Consider the following 23,565-nt stretch of genomic DNA (forward strand, 5'->3'; position numbering starts at 1 on the left):
ATCAATGGTTGTGATAAATGCAAATAATTGATTCCAAAATTTGATTTAACATATATTTCAATAAATCTAGAACTCAACGGTAGGTGATTGTTTACAAAATATTTAACAAAAGATTCTGTTTACACTCACTAGATAACATTTCTCCTAAATACTCTTTCTTTAAATTGTATTCAAGAAGGATAACTTTGAGTCAGCTTCTTCAGCACATGACATAGACTAGGTGGGAGGATGACAAATTCGGAGTAACAGCCTCGCCATCGTTTTATGCATGTTCAGAACGAATCAATTCCTGTTCATACTCGTCAACAAATGTGATGGTTGCACTAATTAAATTTCTGCACGTTTAGAAGCGATTCGATATTTCAGTAAAATCTAATTGCTTGACATGTTGGCTAAAGACCGTATGTATATTCTTTGCTCAGCCAATAAAAGGTTAGGAAGCTCAGATCTCTGTTGCGATGACAAAACCTTAAGTGAGTTATACTGCTCTCCTACCGTTGCCTTGTTAACAAACAGCTGACACATAACTTTCAGCAACAGCTTATTATTGCAGATTATTTACGAGTGCTTAAGGTTCCACGCTCTTATCATCCGAAAATCATTCATACTCTTTTTGTCAGTGAGAGCTTTTTCTTTGCAAAATCGTTACTTTATTAGCCACGCCTTACCATAGATATTTATCACTTATTACTTAATCACACATTATGAAGTTAAAAATTACCAAGACAAAAATTTAATTCAACTTATAAAAGTGATAAATGTGTTATGTTTCATTATTTCCAATTCTATGATAATCGTAAACAAACCAAATCCTTAGCCAAGGAAATTGATTGTGAGTGATTGTCCATCATGGATTGCAAGGGTTTTTGGAAACTGCAAAGAAACTTCGTCCTTTGCCTGTAAAATGTAAATTATTGTATGACATGTGTCATTATGTAAAACTAATAAAAGTAGCAAATTGCCTATTAATATAGAAGTTGATGGTGGAAAAGATAAAATATCTGATACAAGGAAGTCAAAAAAATAACAGTGGATGGGAAAAACAGAAAATCTAAATAAAAGATTTGAAAAGAAACAAATCTAGCTCAATGTTATCAACATTTTGTTATTAACTAGTCCCAGATTGTTCTGCACATTTTCTACAGACAGAGACCTCAGAAGTGCTCCGAACTTACTGAAATTACTTTTTGATTTCTGCCAAGGAGTGATTTTACTACTGCAGAAACATGTTATGGTCTAACATGCTTTCAAATATGAAGTGGAGGAAGTTGAAAAAGTCAAATGCGATTCATCACACACATAACATTAAAATGATGTTATGCCCTGTTAAAAAAGCCTAAAATAAAAAACCATTTTAAGATTTAAAAGTGGCATTCATCGGAAACAATTTGATCGCCTCTAAACTGCAAGTTTGCAGCTTAGATTTAAAAGTTTATATTTTACATAATAAAATTCCAGATGACAATAGATGTAAAGGGAAAACGTGTCTTTACCTTTGAAATGATCTTGAAATCTGACACAACCTTTTCATCAAGCGTCATTAGACACGATGTTGTTGAAGAATTCAGTCGCAGCTCAGATAACTCAAGGCTTCCATACTGAACTTGAATCTACAAAAAAGTTGCAACTACGTATATGGAAGACGGCATAGCAAGGGCGATGTCACCTGACCTTTGTGAGAGGAAGCGAGCAAAGTGAGGTGTACTTTGGGAGGGAAAGTGTTAAGTGCACTGATTAAAAAAGAAGGCAAACTCCAAAAATTTGAACCTGTTTATAGTATAGCCGGTAATGACAAAAAATCTGGTGTAATGAGATGACATCATTGGTAATATTGTACGACTATAAGTATTGTAGTGAGACCAGAGTGCGAGCTACTTCTACTTGACAATCTTAATCTAACATCTTTCACACAAATGATATCCTTTTCGACTAAACGGCAAGGAATTTTCAGCCATAAAACCTAGGAGCCTTTAAGGGCGGGGTAGGGGCTAGAAAAGCAGGGCGATAGGGCGTACATCGTTCTCACAGGATAACTCCCTTCACCCCTGAAGAACGTATCCAGCATTCGCCGAAATGAGCCATTTCACCAGCAAAAGCCCCGGTGCATGCTTTCTAAATGCTATTTCGATATGTTAAATTTATATGAAGAGCAATAAATGAGCTTTCTTCGGTCTTTCCTCAAATTTTAGGTTAATATTCAGACAGAAATTTTTGTTCTCAACAATCTCCTAACTTAAGACTTAATTGTAGATCATGAAATAGACTAGCTGCGGTAAAATGCTAAAATGGTAAGTCTGTTGCTAAAACACATACCTTAGCAACACCGCTCTGTCTGGAGGAATCCATGATCTGGGAATATTGGCCCCAAGCTGCGCCAAGAATGAAGAAGCCTTTGAATGCCTCGGGGGTAATCCTTGGTGCAAACTTCACATTTACAGCTGTTTCAGTAACATATTCCCATTCCTGTTATGAAAAATGACAGCATAAAATGCTACAGACATTCATGTGATCTTCAAGCAACTATTGCAACCACTATTGTTTACTAGGTATCGTCTGGATGCATCATGCACAGGCATAATGCCTAAAAAAGGCAAGTTTAACGTCACGTGCATTCAAAACAGGTGCTGAAATTTTTGTATGAAAAGAAGTAATTATCTGCGAAAAAAAGAAGGAAGGAAATACCACTGCAAGTTGAAATTCAACCAATAATTTTCATTTTAGTGGTATACCAAAGAAATCAACAGGATAATCTGGAAAAATCAAATTCTGGAAGGGGTCTATTGTAGTGATTATCTTTTGATGGGGGGGGGGTTTGTCCTAATTTTGCATAAAAGCGGTACAACACTTATACCTGGCCTGTTGCAATTTCAAAGTAGAGGTAAGCAGCCATAGCTCTAGCATAGTAATCACCACATTCAATTTCGTTCCATGGGCTGCGACGTGTCCCATCATAGCATTGTCGCAATGACGTCAGAGCTAAAGAATAAAGACTTTTCACAATTGAAGGCTAATCATATATCTAAATAATATTTGTTGTCAACTCATTCAGAGGTTATTTTTAAAATTGATACTCTCGTTTCTATATAAACTCGTTGATAAAAACAATCAAAATTCAATTATTTTCACCAATCGAAATTCTTTGAAGTAGCAAATGATTCACCTAACTTTTAAATTGTGCAAGGGAAGGACACACAAAGAGTAGCCAAACAACTATTCGAAAATTAAAAGAGCTTCTGGGGTATAAAGTAGCCAGTTCTTCTGAAAAAAACTGGCATTTCTATCGCTTTTAAAAAGTCAACCTTATAAAAAGTTTCACAAATAAAAAATGTAACTTTTTCTTCTCGATATACTGCTGCACAATGCACCAACTGCTTTTGATCCATAACACTATAAGACATGCAACAAATTGCAGAAAGTTCGTTGTTCTGAGATATACAGCAAAAAGTACACAATGCTAAGGAAGGTACACAATGCTAAGAAAATCTAGCTAAGGGTGAAGGGTATGGATATATTAATACTAAATCTTTATACGCCGTTTCACAGTCTTGCACCGATTCAGATAGTTTACATGATGCGTTTTTTCCTTTCGAGAGGTCTATCTTGGTGTCAATTCTTTTGAAGTATATTATTTTAAGTGCAACTAATGAAAAACATGAAACATTTTTCCAAAACCGTTTCACTATCAATGTTTTAAGGCATGAAGCTACAGAGAAAAGAGTAAGTGCAATACCATTGATTCCAATAGTATCCAATCCTTCATAGAAACACAGCCCAACAAATGCATGCAATACACCACTCCAGCAAAACTGAAAAACATAATCTATAATAAGATTTCCAATGCCTAATGAGGTGTGGTGTTGGACAAGACACAATTTCCAAAGGCAAAATTTCAAATGCAAACATCTTCGCTGCGTTCAAAGTTAAAATAAGACTGATTGAAGATCAGTCTGCAGCTGAGAAGCAGATTATTTCAAATCTATGCGATAAGCAAAATCACACTGTGCCATGAATATAAATTCTTGCCATAACTTACTCCTGCCGGCATTTAGGTCGTTATTACCGTCATTTACCTCTGTTAAAAGGTTTTATTTTCAAAAAAATGATAGTAACCTAACCTCACTGGAGTAAAGAAGTTGGTTCTTTGGTGGTCCTTCATCCCAAAAAGCAAGGAAATAGCCACTGTCACGTTGATCTGCAAATTTCCTTGGGTATTGTTTGGCTGTTAAAAGAAATATTACACTGAGACGTTTCGTTATTAACCATTGGCATTATGAAATATCAAAGTAAAAACTTGGTATAGGTGCTGGGGCGTAGCGCTCAGGTAGTGAGGGTTGCGGGGCTGGTGTCTCTAAAGATCTTCCTAAGATATGGTTTTGTCGGTAGCTCTGCTAAGAATCTCCAGCTTTGGCCAGACAAAAAAGGTCAGTGGCCCCCAATGAAAACAAGCATGCTACGACCCTGAGATCGAATTATGAAATTGATTCAAGGAACGGCAATGGTTGAGGGTCTAAAGCTATTTATCAAAATTTGTTTGCTCGATGTTATATACTGTTGACAGTGACGCTATATAAAAGCGTTGAAGATATGATACGAGAGAATGACTTACACACCATACAACTTAATATTAGCATACGTGAAACTCAACATAAAAGAAACTACAGATAAAGAACTTCCAAATTGTTTTATCACCATTTCAGCAGCTTAAATGCCACGAACGTGGGTCCTTTTAGTCTTTTTACGAAAAAAAACACGGGTTCTTTTATGCGGAGTTTGACTATACAGGCAAAAACAGCCAATGCTATATTTCTAGCAACAACAACAAAATACATATTACATGAAGTAGGTTATCTCAAATAGAACTCTTCAATTTGATCTTACCAGGATCAAAACTTTTGACGAAGTTGCGCGCCGCAGCGTACTGTAAGTTTGATTTGATATGTTCGGCTGGAAGCAAATAGCCAAGCCCGAGCGAATGGGCCCACCATTGACCGACAAGAGCGTCCATAAAAGAGGCTGAAAGAAAAGTTTAAACTTCTGCCAGTCGAAGATAGAATTGAAATTATGAAATCTGTCTGAAGATTGAGAACGCAAAAAAAGACGAAAGGAAAATACATCAATTTCAAATATCGTTATAAAGTCGTGGCAATTCGAAGTAATCTTGGGATTTACTGAACCATAAATGCTTGTTCTGGCTAAATCGAAATATGAAGCCTGAAATCGGTGGAAATTCGAAACTTTAGATAGTCTTTATCATTATCTCCTAGAATTGATTACTTATTTCAAATTCCTTTTAAAATAAAAACCATGTAAGTGAAAATAAACATTGCTTGGAATTGCAAATGCATTTAAACTTACAGTCTGATAACAGCTCCACCTCATGAGCGGGATCTACACACTAACAAACGGAAATTTACTTAGCAACATTTTAAAACCAACATGGTCAACGTGTTCTAAAAAAACCACACGACAAACCTACGATGATAATTAGCTCAGATAAAAATTTTACAAATTATATGTAGCAGCTCGTCTTTAATTTTCAGTACAAATTTAAACTTACTTCAAGTAAACTTTCAAACTAGGCAGAGCTGTTGATACAAACTCTTCAATCTGTTTCCATGTAAATATAACGTTGTGGTAAGATCTGAAACGCTATCGGGGAATGTTTCCAAGCCAAGATTTGCGCAAGCAACAACGAAATTGTATCTTCCATCAAAAAATAGCTAAACTTAAATCCAAACAAAAGTCTCATATAACCTAATGCATACTTGCATTGACTAACTACCAAGAAAATGACTAACTTACTTATTACTTACTTTATTAATTCAACGAAAACACTAAGTTATTCTAGCAAAAAATGTGTTTATAGCTATTTGAAGCAGAAGCAGTTACGCAAAACACAAGTAAATTATGTTTACGTGACGTATAAAAGCTAGATGCTGTCCTCATTCCACCCACCTGTGTGTACCATTTGCCATTTACAAAACATTCCTTATCAAGATTTTTAGATCCAATCTCAAATCTGTCTCTGCAAAGCTTCTGTAAAGCCTATCAACACAACAATACGCAAATTCAATAATCCATATTCATACTTATTTGTGTAATAAACGAATTTAAACAAAGTAATTGCTAGTATAGACTTACAGCAGCTATTTTAATTTTAGAAGCCAAAGTCAAGAAATATTAGCATTCTTACAACAGAACACGTCTGGGAATATTGCCAAGAAGTACTGTTCAGGGTACTACAACCAAACAATATCACATAGTCTCTGTTGAACAAGATTTGGAACTTTCTGCCTTTTAGAGAACAAATGGAAGACCTGTTTATGACATACTTACAATTCGCCGCATATGTTACTTGAAATTTAAAAAAGAAATCTAAAGACTTCACTGAACAGAAGGCTAGTGTATAGCCTGTTTCAAAAACCACGGATTTAGTCCTTGAACTATATTGATGTTTACTCTTTAAATGATAAAGATGACATATGGATATTTACAGCATCCCCCTGAAGCTTTGCCATTTCTTCTGTTGCTCTGAAAAGATATAGAATGTTGTTTCAGACTTGTTTTATTATATGTTGACTTAAGTAGATGGATTTTTCGAACATGGTGAAAAGGCTATGGCGATGCTTTGTGGAGACGTGATAAACCTGTTAAGTGAGCTGTATCTTCTAATGGAAACTCCTCTCCATCTTACAAGGAAGTACACAAGCAAATAAAAGATCAATGTAATAAGGTAGAGATACAGTTTATGATCCGGCCTTTTTGGAGAACATCTTTGCATAGTAGCCCTAACCATCCATCACATCACTTCTGAAGGCAAAGTATAAAAGGCCAAATAGAAAAGGCACCTTGAATTTTCAGTTTATAAAAGAGAAAGCATAATGTTTCTTTTCTATTCTTGCTTCCAACCTCGATGTTATTTTTGTTGAGTACAATAAACGTGAGATTTTTCTTAAAGCATCTTAGATAAAGCCAGTGCTTTCAAGAACATTTTTTTCAAACGGGTATAACTTACTGCATGGTTTATCGTTTGGAAGCCATACAGTGTCTTCTGTGATGATTTTGCTCTAGACAGCAACAAACCAAGGATACTCGCCAAACAGTGGGTACATGCATACAGTGGGTACAGAAGTAGTCGGTTGCAAATTATTGGCTAATGCAGTGTTATAGGTCCCAAGGAGGAGGAAATTTGCTGAACAATTTACCGAGCTCAAGAGTCTCTAAATTGTGATGAAGTTAGTGAACAAAAGTATATCTTTCATTCATTTCTTATCGTGTTGTAGTTGTTATTTGAATATAAGTATGATTAAACCAAAGGTGTTTCTCAGGAAGAAGTCTTAGGGTTATATTGGTCTGGTAAGGTGTAGAAGCTGGTCTTGTAAAGTCTATTAGGAGCCAAACATTGGTCAAGGAAGGTCCAAAGTCGATATATTGGTCTAGCAGGGGCAAGTCAATATGACGTTTTATGAACAATAATAGCATTTAATTAGCTTAATTTTTTACCATCGGAAACCCAGAAACTTCTGTTGTAGTAAAGAAGTTGGCTATCTATATTTGGCTGGATTAGTTCAGTACTTACCTTAATGCACAAAGATAGTATGCACCGATGAATGTAGTTACACCATATGTTGAGGTGTCGTAGGTATTTGGCTGGGCAACTGTGATTAGGCCTAAATAAACATAAAGCACAATTTTCCAATACATTAAAAGTGAGGACCTAGCCTAAATAACTAAAATATATAATAATACATGCAAGCAAGATACGTTGAGTTTCATATAGAAGAAATCAACGAGAAAAACTTTATTTGACAGTAAAATTTCGGCGATGTAGTTTTGAAGAGTGTATGATGTATGATTAGAGGCAGCTTTTTCAACAAAAACTATGATGTTAAAACTAGCGTACAACGAGAAAATAAAACCTTATGTCTGCCATCAAACATTTCAAATAATTTGGGCCTAGTCCACAATATTGAAGCCCCGGATACCGGGCCAAATTATTTGCTAACTTTGTTTGCTGTTAACGTTTGTTCACAGTGATGCTTGTCATCCTTTTGCACAGTTCATACCTACTGCTAAAGAGTTACTGCTTAAATCATGACGTCACAAAAATCTATCTCTAGAATTTTTTTGATTTGGATCTCACAAGCTAAAAGAGCATCATGAAATACTTCTAAATTTGCAAAATATGTTGAGTGTGTTATGAAATGGCTGAGACATTGCCATATGAGCACAGCCCTGTTTTCCCATCAAATAAATGTGATCTGGTATTGGTTCATAATTTTATGAGCAGAGCAAAAATAACAGTAATCCGTTAGAAAACTTCAAATCTTTTATTTAGCAAACTCATATTTCGTCAAATTTTGAACATATTTAACTGATTTTGCATGTTTAAAAGTGTTTTATGATGATCTTTTTGGGTATATAATCAAAATTAAAATATTTTTAAAATTTTTTTGTGACGTCAAACTTTAATTTGGTTACCGTGTTGATGCTAATATCAAATCCTCAATTATTGGCCTTTGTTGTTAATGTCAGCCACTGAGGACTAGTTGTTTACTATCTGGGCAACAATTGCTTTTATTCTTATTTCACTGCACCCAACTCCAATGATTTGTCTTCTTACATAAACTGTAAACCTATATTCCCTCACCTTTTGAACATTCTGTATCGAGAAATAGTTACTTTCAAGAATTGCATTTGATATAACATCTGATATGCACACTGTACGCTCTGGTTATAGTATAAAACAAGCAAGGTTACCAACAAAAATGTTTTCCTATGTTCCGTAGTTTGTGAATATCATCCAAAATGTCATACTCTAGCAAGAGTTGTATGCAGACTTCTGTAAATATAAAGAAAAGTGCCAAAATGAAATGAAGTAAACTCTTACCATCTCCTTTGCTATCCAATTCATTCATCCAACGGCTCATTATCTTTTTCACAGGCCCCCAAATACTATCAAACCATTTCTTTGGTGCACCGATTTTTACCTTGAAATGAAAAAGGTCAATTGACGAATATGGTACTATCAAAAAGGTAAGTGTTTCTGTTTGAAAAATTAAAGTTAGTGGATCCAGCCAGCTGAAAAGTTTTTATTCATACTTAGACAGATAATTTGCTGACAGTGTGCTCATAACAAAACTGGTTGTATAGTGAGCGGAATTCTACGAAATCATACGATCTTAGAAGCAGAAGAAAGATCGCTTGCAGACTAACCTCTCTATAGGCCTTCAGAACAGTTCCAATCTCGCCATCGACGCAAATGTTGGTGTCGTTTTGGTTAGTCGTGTAATTATCCCAAAGTTGCCATACCCTTTGCAGTTCCAAAGGACATGAGGTACGACTGGGAATCACCCCGTATGGGTTGATCTGGTGGAACAGATCTATCTCTCGCATTGATCTTTCGAGTTCAGGATACACCCTAGGCACGTGAATCATGAGTTTTGACAAAATCTTTAGAGATCTCAGTGTAAAAATACATGTTTACCTTTACTCTAAGAACTAAAGCTTACAAAGCTACTAGCGATTAAGCTCAGCAATTATCCACTATATATATATATATAAATAGACTATAAACTGAGTGCGCAAGCACGAAACTCGGAGTAACAGAGAACATGTCTCATTTCTAGTCAATATTCTATTTTATTATATCTATTGCTCCGTGCTTTTGCACATCGAGCACTGTCACGTCAGAATAGACTGGAATAATAAATAGACTATTTTTGGTATGCTAAATTGGTAATGGCAAGAAATTGCAAAACAATATTGGAACCTCAAACATGCTGCAGTTAAAAGGCAAACCATGTGCACTGCTTAGAAGGAAGCAAAATGGAGAACGTTCTTGTATTTAATAATAGAAACTGTAACTAAACACAATAAAAAACTGGCATGTTATCGCCAGGAATGTATATTGTGATCCACGAGCTATTCATTCTATTATCTTAAGAGCAACGTGAACTACTTAGAACAAATGTTTTAAAAGGCAATGCACCGAAATGCCAAAACTGATAGGCGAATAAAACAATACATTTTTCTATAAGGAAGCAAAATAATATATTCCAATGCAATAACAACGAAAGGTTAGATAAAGAGAGGAACACTTTGACAATTGAATAACAGAAAAAGCCCAGATAGAGAGAGGAACACCAGCAAATTGATCTTTCTGCCGTAAGTTTGAACAAAAATCTGCAATATCTTCAAGGTCAGTACAAGCCAAGCAATGAAAGTAGCTGGTAATGGTCATCTTGTCTTATAAAAACGAATCCTCAAACATCAAAAGCATGAAGCAACTCGGTAGAAACAAATTCATACCTAGCAAGACACTGTTCATAATTCCAAACATGGGTGCAATTGAGAGGGCAGCAACCTGATTTTATAGAAAGGTGATTTATCATTGGTTAACTCAACAGTAAGGAGTCAAATAAAGAATGGTCAAAAAGAGGAAAGCCAAATACTCTTCGATAACATAACACGTGAATAAGTCTTCAACCAAAAAGGTATGATCAATTATTTCACATTTGCAAACATACCTCCACCTTTGCTGCATCCTAAAATGCAGAAAATAACATTTAACTTTCAGCACCTCACTATAATGATGAAATTTTCTTTAAGCATTTGATGCGCTGCTACTCAAATGTATATAAAGACTAGAGCATTCGAAAGTTTGCTTAATACTTAAAAAGCCTGTTACCTAGATTCTTTACATTATTCAAAAACTCTGGGAAAATTTCAAACCCAAGTCTACACGATTGCTTCTTGTGCAAACGAGGTCTCTTTTTTGTTGTTGAAACAGAGATTTGACTAGCAAATGCCATCTCAACATTAGAAACTATTTACGGCTTTTCGACAATAGAGTGAAAGTCACAAGACAATTTCAAATTTATGGTAAAGAATCATGCAAAACCTTGACGACCGATAATTCAAGTTTCATGTCACAAACCTTTCATTAAAAATTGAACAAGGCGTATTATTTTGATAAAAATTATTACCCTCAAAAGCATAAAAGTAGCCATCTTCAGCCCAAAAGCAAGTAGGAGAGCTACAACGAGTTAAAAAACATTTAGACAAAGACAGTTAAAAGGGACATCAGTCTGGGTAAATTTAACTCTGAATAACTAGAGTCTTCAGAAAAATAAACACTATTTGAGATACCAGGAATTATAAGGTAAAGCCCGTCTTCCAGACATTAACTAGCCCCCGTTTAAGGGTCATTGCACATGCACATTATCCCTTGAAGCTCTGGCGGGAAGTTGTGTGGTCCCAAACAGAACAGCTGTGTGAATACTGTCATTAATGCGCATGTGCTATGACCTTGCAACATTGATTGGTTTAAGACAGTATTGTTTCGAGACAAAAGACTGAAGGTTTCGTCTCCCGAACAAGTCCAAAGTTTGTTTGTTATATTATTTTTTTTAAATCGAAGACATATCAAACATAAATTTCATCACAAGATTAAGAAAGGGGACAAAAGAAGTAGTAAACTTATTTGGTGGGTCTCCAGTAAAGTTACTAAGCGAAAATTCAACTAAAGCGAAAGCTTACGTCCCATATCAACACACTAGAGATAATGCTAGTTTTTGGAAAGCCATTTCAATGTTACGGTCTTCACCCGACCTGACATGGTAAGACCTGTTCTGAATTGATGTGACTTGATCTGACCTGATCTGACTTGATCTAACCTGATCTGACTTGATCCGACTTTATCTGACCAGGAAAATGAGTTATCCAGAGCTAGATTTATGTGAAATTCCATTTTCTTATTTGCACCGTACGTGTTCAGTCATAATTTGTTTAATTTCAATCTTTATGTCATAAAATTTACCAGAAAAAAAAAAGATTGGGCTAGCGATGAAAAAATAAAGAACATGGTAACAGCAAAAGCAATATATTTTGCTTGAAAAAACAAAATTGAACGACCAAGATTCAAAATTGAAAGAAACTTGAAATATTGCAACAGTAAAGGACCGGCTTACTTAAGAAGACCAATTCTGTTGGCAGCACTGTCGATAATCTGCCAAGCCGTTGTAGTGTTGAACATTGCATCTCTGAATCGCACAGTGTACATTTGAAGGTTGGAGAAGTTCTGTGCCGTGTAATCAAGAACCTGTAAAAAGGTTTTTTAATACCACTTGTTTACAGCAATTCAATTTGATGCTGGAAGCGTAGAGAAAAACATTTAAAACAGCAATTTACATCTTCTCAACAAGCTTATAATAAGGAAAGCCAGGCAGAATCTCACGCAGAAGGACACGCAGAGTGATGCGCAGATTTACACGCAGAATTACACGTATAATTCTGGTTTTATCTCCAAAGCTAACAATACAAATCATATTGTCTTCTTGGCCAATTTGAACTTTTAAGAGTAAAGTTGAATATTATGGAAATGCAAAAAATAAACATTTAGCAAATGTTAGGAAATCATTTGATTAATTCGCAGCAGTGTGATGAGACTTTGCGTTCATCTTTCTAAATGTTCATTTTTCTTCAATCATTTTCAAAAAATTCCAGCTTTACATTTGAAGATTATTTTCACACATACAATAACAATAAAAGTAGAGAATTGACTTTGCCGATTTTAGTTCATCTTTAACTCCGAGGCTCTTAAAATACTTCAAACGTATATGGTTGTACTTGGTCGGGGATGTCCTACCTGTGCGACACTTGTCCAGAATTTGTTATACTTATTTCCAACATACAGGGGTGTGTTCGGTATGCTTGTATATAGTTTCCAGTCTCTATATCTAGAGAAATATGATATTGCTAGCAGAATTTCACAATTGAAAATGTATTCGCGCCTGAAATAATTTTGTGTAATGGAGACTTCCATGAGCAGAACAATTTTATGTGCAAAAGAGGGGTGCAAAAGAGGGGTTCAAATCGAGAAAAATACCTACGATTAGACATATAGAAATGCCACAATAATAGACAGTTTGAAGTTCATTGATGTTCCTGCTCGTATTTCGTCATACTTGAAAAAACAAATAGGAGGTTTTGATGTAGATCATAGCATCTGCATACTTTCACAAACATTCGTCTCTTTTGTAGGTCAAATAAGAATGGTCTGAGAGTCAAAATTACAAAAAACCAAGGGATTCGGCATATGAATTATACCAAGGAAGATATATCTAACGTGCAGTTTCATTAACAGCTGCCTTACTGTCAATGCGAAAAGAAGAATATACCTGTTCGGAAAATGCCAAGCCAGCATGTAGGTAAATACCTTTAAATTGAAGACAATTTTTATCAAAACATTTGAAGTATGATTGCAAAAATTAGAGGTCCTTGCAAAAGAACAGCAGGTCTTGAACAAACCGACGTTACAACCCCGTCTTCTATTGCAACTTTTATCGTGCAGCACGGCCATTAATTTCTTCGTATCAATAACAAGTATTTGAAAATAATCATATCATAATGCCTGATAAGGAAATAACCCCCAGAAAATTTGTTTCTTTAAAAAAACTAGTGACGTTTAACGATATTTCGAAATTTACATTTTCAGCTGAACAATGTGAATTTCCGTAATTCTGCATTGTAGTTGTCATTCTAAAGTGATTAATTCGTATATCAGAATAGGTAGTTTATGCTTAAAAACGGGTTGGGGTTATGACTTAAACGTTCTAGATACCATACCGTAGATGTCCCTGATTTAACCGTTCTTTCACAAGCAATGGCTCCATTCCAAGTGCTCCCAGTCTAGAAGAGATAATTCAGCGATTAACGATAATTAATTAATCGGTTGATTAATGATGAATTGTAGTTTTATATTATTGTATACTTTGCATCTATGATTCAAATTAACTTTTGAAGACAATTTTTGAAAGCTGGAAATGAAAGCAAGAAACCTAGAAGCTTGCGCTCTTGTTCAATATCATTTCTTAATTTCTAGAATAATTTGAAGAAGAGTCTAAATCATTGAACAATTTTTCCAACTTTATACAGGGGCTAATTATTAAAAAAGAACCTATGTACATGAGTTTTCGTACACTTGACGTTGAAATGGAAACAAGGAAATGTGGCACATTAGCCGCCAGTTGTGTAGCTTAATCTAGCTTTCAAGCAAACAAGTTTTAAGGCTAGAAGGTTCCTAACAGCGATTGAGTTTCGCTCTGCCAAAGATTTGTCAGATTTTCAATTCTTTTTATCATGAAAGTTGGGAACTTGGTTCGAATTGAGAGTACTTCGATGACGAAAGACTCGAAGCAAATAGAAAAATGTTGTATTTATGAACCTTGGATGGACCAGCGAAGCCTTGGCCTGGCAGGCCATCTCCAGTGAAATACTTCCACAAATCTTTAGCTGAGTTGAACTGCAGCATCGTACTCAATTTGTCACTGTCTTGCTTCAGGACTGAGAAAAAAAAATATGGAAACAAAAATACAACTGGACTTTTAGCAAAAATATGTCGCTCAAGAATGTGCCGGTCCACTTCTTTTCGAATGCAAACCCATAGCACACTGTCAGTTTTATGTCACAGTTTATATCAAAGTCACGTGTATTCAACAAGATGGGTCTATATGAAGCACTTACATGCGCAAGCAACATGGCCGTTGAACGCATGATTTGAAGCCAAAGACGGGTTGCTCATATCAATTCCAAACAAAGACCTGTGCAAGAGGGATTAAACATTACAAGAATGGTCTGGTGTTTACCCGATAAAACTTTTTGTTAACAATAAACGCGATATAAACTTCAATTTTCCCCGTTTTATGAAATAAAGGAAAATTCAGGCAAAAAAAAATCCGGGTAAAAAGGTTTGTAAATGTTATTGACAAGAAATTTCATCTCGAAACATAATTCCACATCTATACGGCTTGTTACTATGAATAAAATTCAAAGTGACCAAATAGACCAGGAAAACACTAAGAAATGACTGGCGCAACTTAATTGCACAATAATTAACTGGCATGTCTAAAACATCTCTAATTATATGCATTCCTATTTCTGGTATCTTTATTCAGCAAAGACCAGTGGCTTGATATACCATCATAGAAAACTAAAAAGATCAAAATATATGCGGAAATCATATTGACAGAGAACAAATTTAGTAAATGACAAAGACACGTACTTGGTAGTGTAGAGCGAGTTTACGTTTCCCCCATATCCATTGGCATCGACTGAAAAAAGAACAAAAGATCAAAACAGCTTTGGTAACTCATTTCACCCGGACCACAATTATGACCACACGTAATCTAACCTAACCCCTGAAGATAAAATCAACAAAGAGACACTGTCAGTGCAATACACTAGCGGCTTCTAAGAAAACCATCATCACAGTGTCTCTCAACTTTGTTGCATAGTTTCCCTGGTCTCCCTCTCCCTTCTTTATACCGTTTAAAGAACGTTTAAAGAAAGGGAAGCTAGATTTATCAAAATTTTTACCCTAATTGGCAGAATTTTTCTGGTTTTGGCTGTGTTCATCTACATCTATGTTGTGAAGTGCCAATTGAGAATAATTCCATGGAACAACTGCTTATTGCAAATATCCAGTTTTGAAACGATCAACATACCTTCATTTGTAATATTGTCGTAACAGTTCCATCCAGCAATGTTCTGTAATGTTCCCAGCAGTGACACCTGTAAGGAATATGCTTCTACATTGACCTTCTTATATGAAATACTTTCATCGGATTTTACGTAAAAAATCAGCAGTACCGTTGTGGTTCAAGAATGGTGTGAAAACTCTAGACTATGAAAAAATAACAAAAAAACTGAATGTAACAAACTAAGTCGAATAACCTACCGTGGCATCATGTCCCGTTTTGTTTGTGACCGTGAAATTAAATACGATCACTGGAATGCCGCTGTTTTTGGCATCTAGAGGAATTTTCGGGCTCCATGCATCCATTTTAACTTTGAGAGGCACTTCATCACTTGTGTAGTCCACTAGAAAAATGATATGAAATATTTCCACAACATACAGGAACAAAATAAGTCAAAAATGTCCCAAAATTCAACTTACATATTACTCTTGCAAAAACTGGATATGGCACATGGCAAAACAAAACGGCTTTGTATCATGAAAAACCTTGTTATTCCGAATGATTATGTCTGCCTTCACATGATTATGCTTCAGGAAAGAAACCTAGTGATCTTTGAAGCAGTGGGAAACGCAATGTACAGTATATTCTCGATAAGTGGGACCCCGGTTAATTGGGACCTTTGTTATGAGGGACACATAATCCCATCCCTATAGACTTCCTTATAGAAAAGTGGGATCCTGTATAATTGAGACATTCGCTAACAGAAACAGTTTTATTGGGTACCGTGGGAGCTGCACTGAACGGGATTATAATGTAGTAGCTTTGTATAACATGCTATATCTAAAATATTGGAAACCTATTCTCGTGATTTGGTCTTCTCTCATTTTTCTTTCTTTTGATATCTTCAAGATATGTACTTTATTCCGAACCTATCTTTCAACAATTGGAAATTTAAGAAATGTATAATACATGGTCATTTCATATTTTCTATTTAGGAACAAATAAACATCTGGAACAAGTTATATTTTCCTTAAAAGGCGAAATTTAGTTCCATTAATATAAATTTACCATGAACAACTGGAAACTTTGCTGTAACTTCGATAGTTTTGACACCAGGAAGGTCGGTTAACAGCTGTTTCGATGCTGGAGGAACATCTTAAACGACAAATTAAGCAAAAACATATTGAAAAGGGCTTAAAGAATGATGACTGAAAGCAAAATTCACCATGCTTTAATAAACATTATTTCCTGACAAATTATACTCTTAATTTACTTATAACACATTTTTTGTATAGAAACGTGTATCAAAATGGTTGAAAATCAAGGCATGTACAAAATGAATGACAATCTTAAAACATCTAAAATTGGCCTAGACACTTTTGATATACAAGTAGCATTCACTGCTTGAGATTCGAAGATCAGTGGATATAGAGCTACGAAATGTACCATTTTCAGCGGGCATATAATTTCATCAATGATCAAAAATCAAATTTGAATGAACTTTACAAAGAAAGTGAATTTGGAACTCCAAGCTAATGAATTAATGGTTGCTCACTAACATCAAGTAAAATATCGTGATTATTGCAATAACGACACGGCAAACCATTACTTATATGATAGCCGTATATCTGAGCTGCTTTTATCCGTTGACCCCGGTATTCGACAGCAATATGCCAATACCCTTAAGACAAAACCATGCCAACTTGTTAATGATGTTACGGAGCACTACTGAAATTCATGATTTCTAAGCCATAAAAAACCAATCATATTGATTCATCAGCTTTTCATTGTACTTTATATTTGTAGGATACGTTTAAAGATTGTGCTCCTTCGTAACAAGCAGCTATTATATCCATTACTCCACAGAACACAGATTATATCCACAGAACACAGCATGACATCACTCCAAGCGAACATACTCTCAATATGCTGTGATATAACACAATCTCTTTCTATAATGACTATGAATTCTTGCTACTTACAGTGATCACTTATGTACGGCGCCGGCTGGAACTTTGAATCGTCGTATAATGCTGATGATTGTAACACAACCGACTTGGATGTACCATTTGCATCCACCCTTTATAAAATATTTATCCATCAAAAAAAACTATGCACAGGAACAACTTCTAATTACCAAATCACCTATCCAATAATTTGCTCTATAAATATATTTTTATAAGCTAAAATCATGGTAATACATGAGGTTTTTCTTCCATGGAAACAACTGGCGAAGTATTTCGTTTCTCAGTCTTTTGCGTTGGAATCAAGGTCGTTTTGGCAAAATTGTATCAGGAAAACTAGACTCATTTTCACCCTATTATTGCAGCTTGAAGAGCAAATTTACAGTTTGAGACCGGTGATCTAATCGCAAAAATAGGAATAGTGCTTGAATAAACGCATATATATCTATCATTCGAGTTTTTTCAAAGTACAACTTGAGCTAGCAGGACTATCCGGTGCAGGCATTATAAATGTCCAGAAATTCCACGTAAAAATAACTTTAACTGACATCAAATACCTTATAGCAAAAAAGGAATCTGGAACGTGAGCATCATGGGATATTTTGTTATTGATCTGCCACTGTCTTAAGCCACCGTCGCCAGCAATGGAAATGCTTCCCTGCCCTAAAGGACGAGACAAACTGAATTCAAATGTGTAAACACTGGGTGCTGGAAACTTCAATGAGTCATCAATGTCAAGTATTCTGAAGCTAGGTCGATTGACTTTATAAAATTATAAAAGAGCGTCAACATCGACAAAGGCATCACATGGCATTACAAAATATTGCTAAATGTTGATTTTGTTTTTGATTCAACTTCTATTTTTGGTAGATTTCTTCGTTGTGTAGCCTTCTTTCACCATTGAACTGCCACCATCGCTAAATTAGATCTGATAACACCGATGACATTCTATGTCACTTTCCTTTGCTGTTGTAGCTATTCTCATTGAATATGAGCAATGGGCCGGAATCATACCTATTGGTCCAAGTGGCAAAGCAACAGCTCGCAACGCCTCTCCGGTGTATTTATATTCACTTTGAGTCTTATTTTGTCTAAAAGAAAAGTTTTACAAACATTAGTTTAATTTGTGTTCTCGCAGTTACATTTCCGTATTGTAAATAAGTCAGTTATCATCAAACTTTACTGTTTTTCAGTCATTGCTCCTGTTAACTGCTCTAAAAATATGTCATAACTTGAAGCACAAATTTAAAATGAAAGCTTTTTAATACACTTATAACTCCTCTATGTCAAACTATGAAAATGTAAAGCTGATAGTTAACAAAGGAGTAAAGGTATTAATTATATTTACATCTTGGCATTTATACACATTGCCTTTACCTTTATCTGTTAAGCTTTAGACAATAATTATAGTCTTCTAAAAAAGTTGCCAAATTGTCTGTCTGATTTCCCTACTAGGGAAAGTTTAGTCTGTTATATCGAGAGTTCACTTTACTGAGAGAGGATCTTAGAATAAAGCTTGATTAAAAAAATAGTTTTTATTTGCCTGATTAGCTTTAAAACCATGTGACCAAAAATTTAGAACACTTTGATAAAAAGTTAAAAAAGCCCTAAAAACAAATTTTTGTTGAAGCTTTTAAATCAAATAGGTAAACACACCACAAACAAATCAATACTGATAAAAAGATGGCTGGCTAGTTGGAAATTTACAAAGTGATAGTAATGGTCAGTGCGCAAATGGACTTTCTATGTCCTCCAGAGTGGCAATAGAATGCCAGTCTGCATTACTGCATTAGAATTATCCAGTACTGCATTAGAATTATATAAAAGTTGATAAACAATCAATGCAATAATCCTTGTTATTGGATTGATGACACAGGCTTATACGTCTAGGATAACTCTTAATAAACTTCAACTTGGCAGTGATGTTGCTCTGTTTATTCTACTGTTCCTGTTTCCCAACATTAACATTTCAAAAAGTCTTCAAGTTTACATTTGTAATGACTAACCATTGTAAAATGATAACCTGTTGCTGGTAAGCAATGATTCAGCCAGCAAAGATGATTTGACTCAGCTCGAAAAGACTTCTAGAGTACCTTGTATATAAAGTAGCTATGGGTATTGGACCTAAAATTTGGCTAGTTATGCTGAAAGTTCAATAGCCAAAGGGTTCTTAAAACCAGGAAAAAATATGAATTCATTAGGAAGAATGCCTAGGGACCAGGACTATGTAGCATGCTGAAATGTTGGTTAAATTGAGTGGGGTGGTGCCTAAAGCAAATTAAATTGGATAGAAACTAGTTGAGGGAATTTGTGCACAAAATCCATCTTAAAAAAACTTACATCCTGGTTGGGGCCTCTCGATTCAAGTCAAAATTCAGCTCTTGGATTGGCCTTTTGCAAGGAAACTGACAATCCAAGCCTTCACCCTTTTCTTTGCTAAAATGAATTGTGTAAAACAGAAAACCAGGGATTAATCTAAGTATTTTGATATCATTAGCTTAATTCCAAGGGCGGGTCAAATGAAAATTTATCCACCTCAAAATCTTGGTGCTACAATTTCTATCGAGCTGAGAAATGTTCTTGGATTCATTTGGATTGAAGAAAATAATGTCAAGACATTAACAAATGATAATGAAAATCTTCTGAGGCATTATAAAATAATATATTTACCTGGATGTCAACATTAGTAACACCCTTATTTATATGTAGCAAACAAAACTTGTCTCGTATGTAGCAGAACAAGTTCCCATCTATCGTAAATTCCCAGCATATGCATATAGAGGTGTGGTCACATCAAGACGAAGGACTGGGACACTGCTTAATAAGCAAAGCTTTACAGTGTCTTGAAACAACCTTCCAAAGCTAGGTAGCAACAAAAACAAACACAAACATAAATAGAGCATCATCTTCACTGCTGTAATCCTTTCCATGGAGATGACCACTTCTATCTATTAAAATCTTGCCACCTTAAAATCTTGTCACCTTAAAATCTTGATAGATTGTTGGTCACTTGTAAAAAGGCATCATAATTGCAGAGGGAGTAAAATTGAAGTTGGTATCTGAACCATTTCATTGGCAACTTACCAGCACAAGTTCTCTTTTGCAGGGCAACATTTACCAGCTACAGCCTCAGATTTTGCAGAGCCTCCACACTACAAAGTAATACTATATATGAAAAGATCTGAATTTATACTGAGTATCAAAAGGATTTTCGAGTGTCCGGCAAGTTTAAGAGAACAATCCAGGACTGTCATGAATCACACAAGCACAGAAAACCTAAACTTTGAAAACGAAAAACAAAATCCTTTAAACTTACTTCATTGTTCCACTTCACCTCCCCTAAAGGAATGGCTTCCACGTGTATGCTTCTGCCAGGTTTCGCATCAACATCTGCCATCTCTAATGCAGCTCTCCATTCAGATTCACTTTTGCCCTTCAAATGATATCAAAATTAATCATAAATCCATTTCTGATTGATGCAATATGTTTTTATCAACCTTCAAAACTTCATCAAAATCAAATTCTAGCTCATGACTAAATTTGAAAGATAATACAAGTTTTTAATCAAGGTAGGCATGAGCAAAGCAAAAATGAAAAAGATTACAGAAAATCCACAATTTTTGCTTCATCTATTTTGATGCAACTTTTGTGCTATTTACAAATTTTGTGGTACCAAAAACTCGTGTAATTTTTATAGCTTCTCAACATGGATGTCAGTTGCAAGAGAATGAAAACTTAACACTAAATGATTTTTGCTTTCCAACAATCAGTTTCAACCACTGAACAGGGAATAAGTCTCACTGCTCTTGATATACCTACCATAACACAGTTTCCTTCATCATCAAAATATTGGAATGCCCACAGCTCATCACTTGATATATTGAGTGTGTTCTTGAAGCCTTGCACAATATCTTCCCATCTAAAAGCGAAAAGAATCATGGAAGTTTACCATAATGGTTTTTGAAATTTCTATATTCAAAATGATAAATGCTAATGGTAAAGACATATATTTTTACCATTAGCAACATGGTTTTTGAAATTCTAACGATAGAATGAAAATCTTGCTCTAGGAACAAAAATATTAGAGAACATTTATTCCATCATAATAGCTAAGGGGACAAAAAAACAACTGACGGATTTATAAAACAAGAAAGCGAGGGTATATGATGCTTCAGTGCCTATGCTAGGGGCTACCTGGCGGGTAGAAATATTCTTTGGAATAACTGGGGGTTAAGCCCCGCATACTTAGGGTATGGTCTTCTTACTTTTTTGCAAAACAATAGAGCCTTTCAAAATGTTTTGTTATGGGTGTTAGATTTTCCCTTGGTCCCACCAAATTCAAACCTGTGTCGGAGCCTATGAATTACTCAAGGCTCTACTAGGCCTGTTTCATAATTAAAATTTGTGAAAAATCGGTCTTTGAGCACTGGGTGCTACTTCCACTGCTGTTGGAGAATTGGGTGCAGTGAGAGCTGAGACACCATCGGCGCGAACCGTAAACAGATTTTACTAGCAGTTATGGAAACCACAAATGCCTTGCAGGTATCTGTTTTTTGATTTTGCATTCATATTTTCTTATGGCAATCAATAAAAGGAAATAACAATTTTCCATTTTACATAAGGATGCTTCAGATCTCAATGTTTTGAGTTGGAGGCAGGTGACGACATTTTAGCGGCCGGCTAAATCTGAATTTAAATCAACAAGACTGGATAACTACGCAATTAAAACAGGCACAAACCTTTGAGAAAACTCTGTTTTGATTTTGATGTCTTTCTTTGTATTTTGGGGTCCCTCTTCGTAATGCAAATGCAAATTCAATATCTTAGACTTTTTGTCGTCCATACTTTTGTCTCGACCATAGAGATCGGCCTCGACTTGACAAGGAAGTGCAGTGCGTGTTGTTCTTCCATGAACAGAATACGTCAGAGTCATTAGTGCCTCCAAAATGCGCAATCAGGGACGTGGACGTTCTGGTGCACATTCGTTTGTGACGTCCGCGTAAAAAATTGCCCCGTTTGGCTGGATTAAACATAATTTTTGATTCACTCTAAGACAGCCTTGCTCTGGGTCACGTAGTAGATCTGATTCTGTGGCAGGGTTCACATTGATAATCAATTTATGCTGTGCTAAATCGTTATTGTGAAGTGATAAACTCAAATTTTGTGCAGTGATAAAACAAAAATAATTGATTTCGTATTGAAAAAATAGAATTGCAGCAACTTACAATAAACATTTAAAAAAAGCATTACAGTATTAAAAACGAGAAAATAACAGTGCCAATGATTATAATCTATGAAATTTATCTACAATTTGTTCAGTGTCTAGAAGCTATTCAGTTTGTTTCATTTTTCATCTTCACCTTTGATATCTTTATTATCGAAAAAATAATTAAACTTAGACTACTTTTCCTCGTCAAAATCTCCTGTAAGGCTTTGATGAGCGCTGATGTAATTCGAAAGTGTTACATACAGTTAGGTGTGGTCACAAAAATTTTGAAAAGGCAACACCCAAATCTTCGAAAAGTTCGAATATGTGCAGTGATAAAAATTCCTTAAAATAAACCCTGTTCTGTGGGCTATTCTGAGTAATGGTATTTTCTATATGTCACACTTACTATTAATACGACCAACCATGAAAACAAGTAAAACCAATCCAAAAAGTGTTAGCGTATTCTATTCACCTTTTGGCGTAGCCTTACTTGACATCCAGAACTCTTGTATTCGATTATTTCATTTCTTTGAAAGTGCCACGAATACAAAGCAGTCGCTTTTTAATTTTGCTTTTTGCTATCTTTATTTGCACAAATAGTAGAGTAGCCAAGGTCGTAAAATTGGGGGGAGGGGAAAAAGGCAAGTCGAGCAAGGAAAACAATTTTCAAAGAGACTTTTTGTCATTAGGGGTGTGTTCGCTCCGTTTTGCCAACCCACCCCCCCTAACCACGCTATTGTTCACAAAGTGCAGAAAATTTTGCTGACACCTCATCAACCATTAAAGCATAAGTTCAAATTGATTTTTACTGATAGGGGCAAATTGATTTTTACTGCGATGTTGGCATAACGATTTTGTTGCATAGGGAATCCCAGATGCCCTTGGCGTAGCAAACTGGAATGAATTTCTGTGC

General features: G+C 35.3%; 1 protein-coding gene across 1 annotated transcript; it reads right to left on the bottom strand.

Moving 5' to 3' along the window:
* Positions 1-380: 380 nt before the first annotated feature.
* Positions 381-22,391, bottom strand: LOC135695054 (uncharacterized). The gene is made up of 34 exons (XM_065214000.2): positions 22,183-22,391; positions 21,263-21,362; positions 20,760-20,876; positions 20,528-20,595; positions 19,784-19,879; positions 18,458-18,534; positions 18,001-18,106; positions 17,462-17,559; positions 16,548-16,634; positions 15,740-15,882; positions 15,507-15,573; positions 15,065-15,113; positions 14,527-14,603; positions 14,228-14,346; positions 13,630-13,692; positions 13,182-13,219; positions 12,650-12,740; positions 11,973-12,103; positions 10,989-11,038; positions 10,530-10,547; positions 10,312-10,366; positions 9,217-9,421; positions 8,891-8,990; positions 7,580-7,670; positions 6,495-6,531; positions 5,956-6,045; positions 5,356-5,395; positions 4,879-5,013; positions 4,116-4,219; positions 3,731-3,806; positions 2,852-2,976; positions 2,314-2,463; positions 1,494-1,610; positions 381-897 (listed from the first exon to the last, which is right to left on the bottom strand). Exons 1-34 carry the CDS (start codon positions 22,374-22,376, stop codon positions 814-816), a joined length of 3,198 nt encoding a protein of 1,065 aa, XP_065070072.2. The 5' UTR covers positions 22,377-22,391; the 3' UTR covers positions 381-813.
* Positions 22,392-23,565: the final 1,174 nt, after the last annotated feature.

This window comes from Rhopilema esculentum, unplaced genomic scaffold, assembly GCF_057945365.1.
Source record: "Rhopilema esculentum isolate cy_ngs unplaced genomic scaffold, ASM5794536v1 HiC_scaffold_27, whole genome shotgun sequence".
NCBI lineage: Eukaryota > Metazoa > Cnidaria > Scyphozoa > Rhizostomeae > Rhizostomatidae > Rhopilema > Rhopilema esculentum.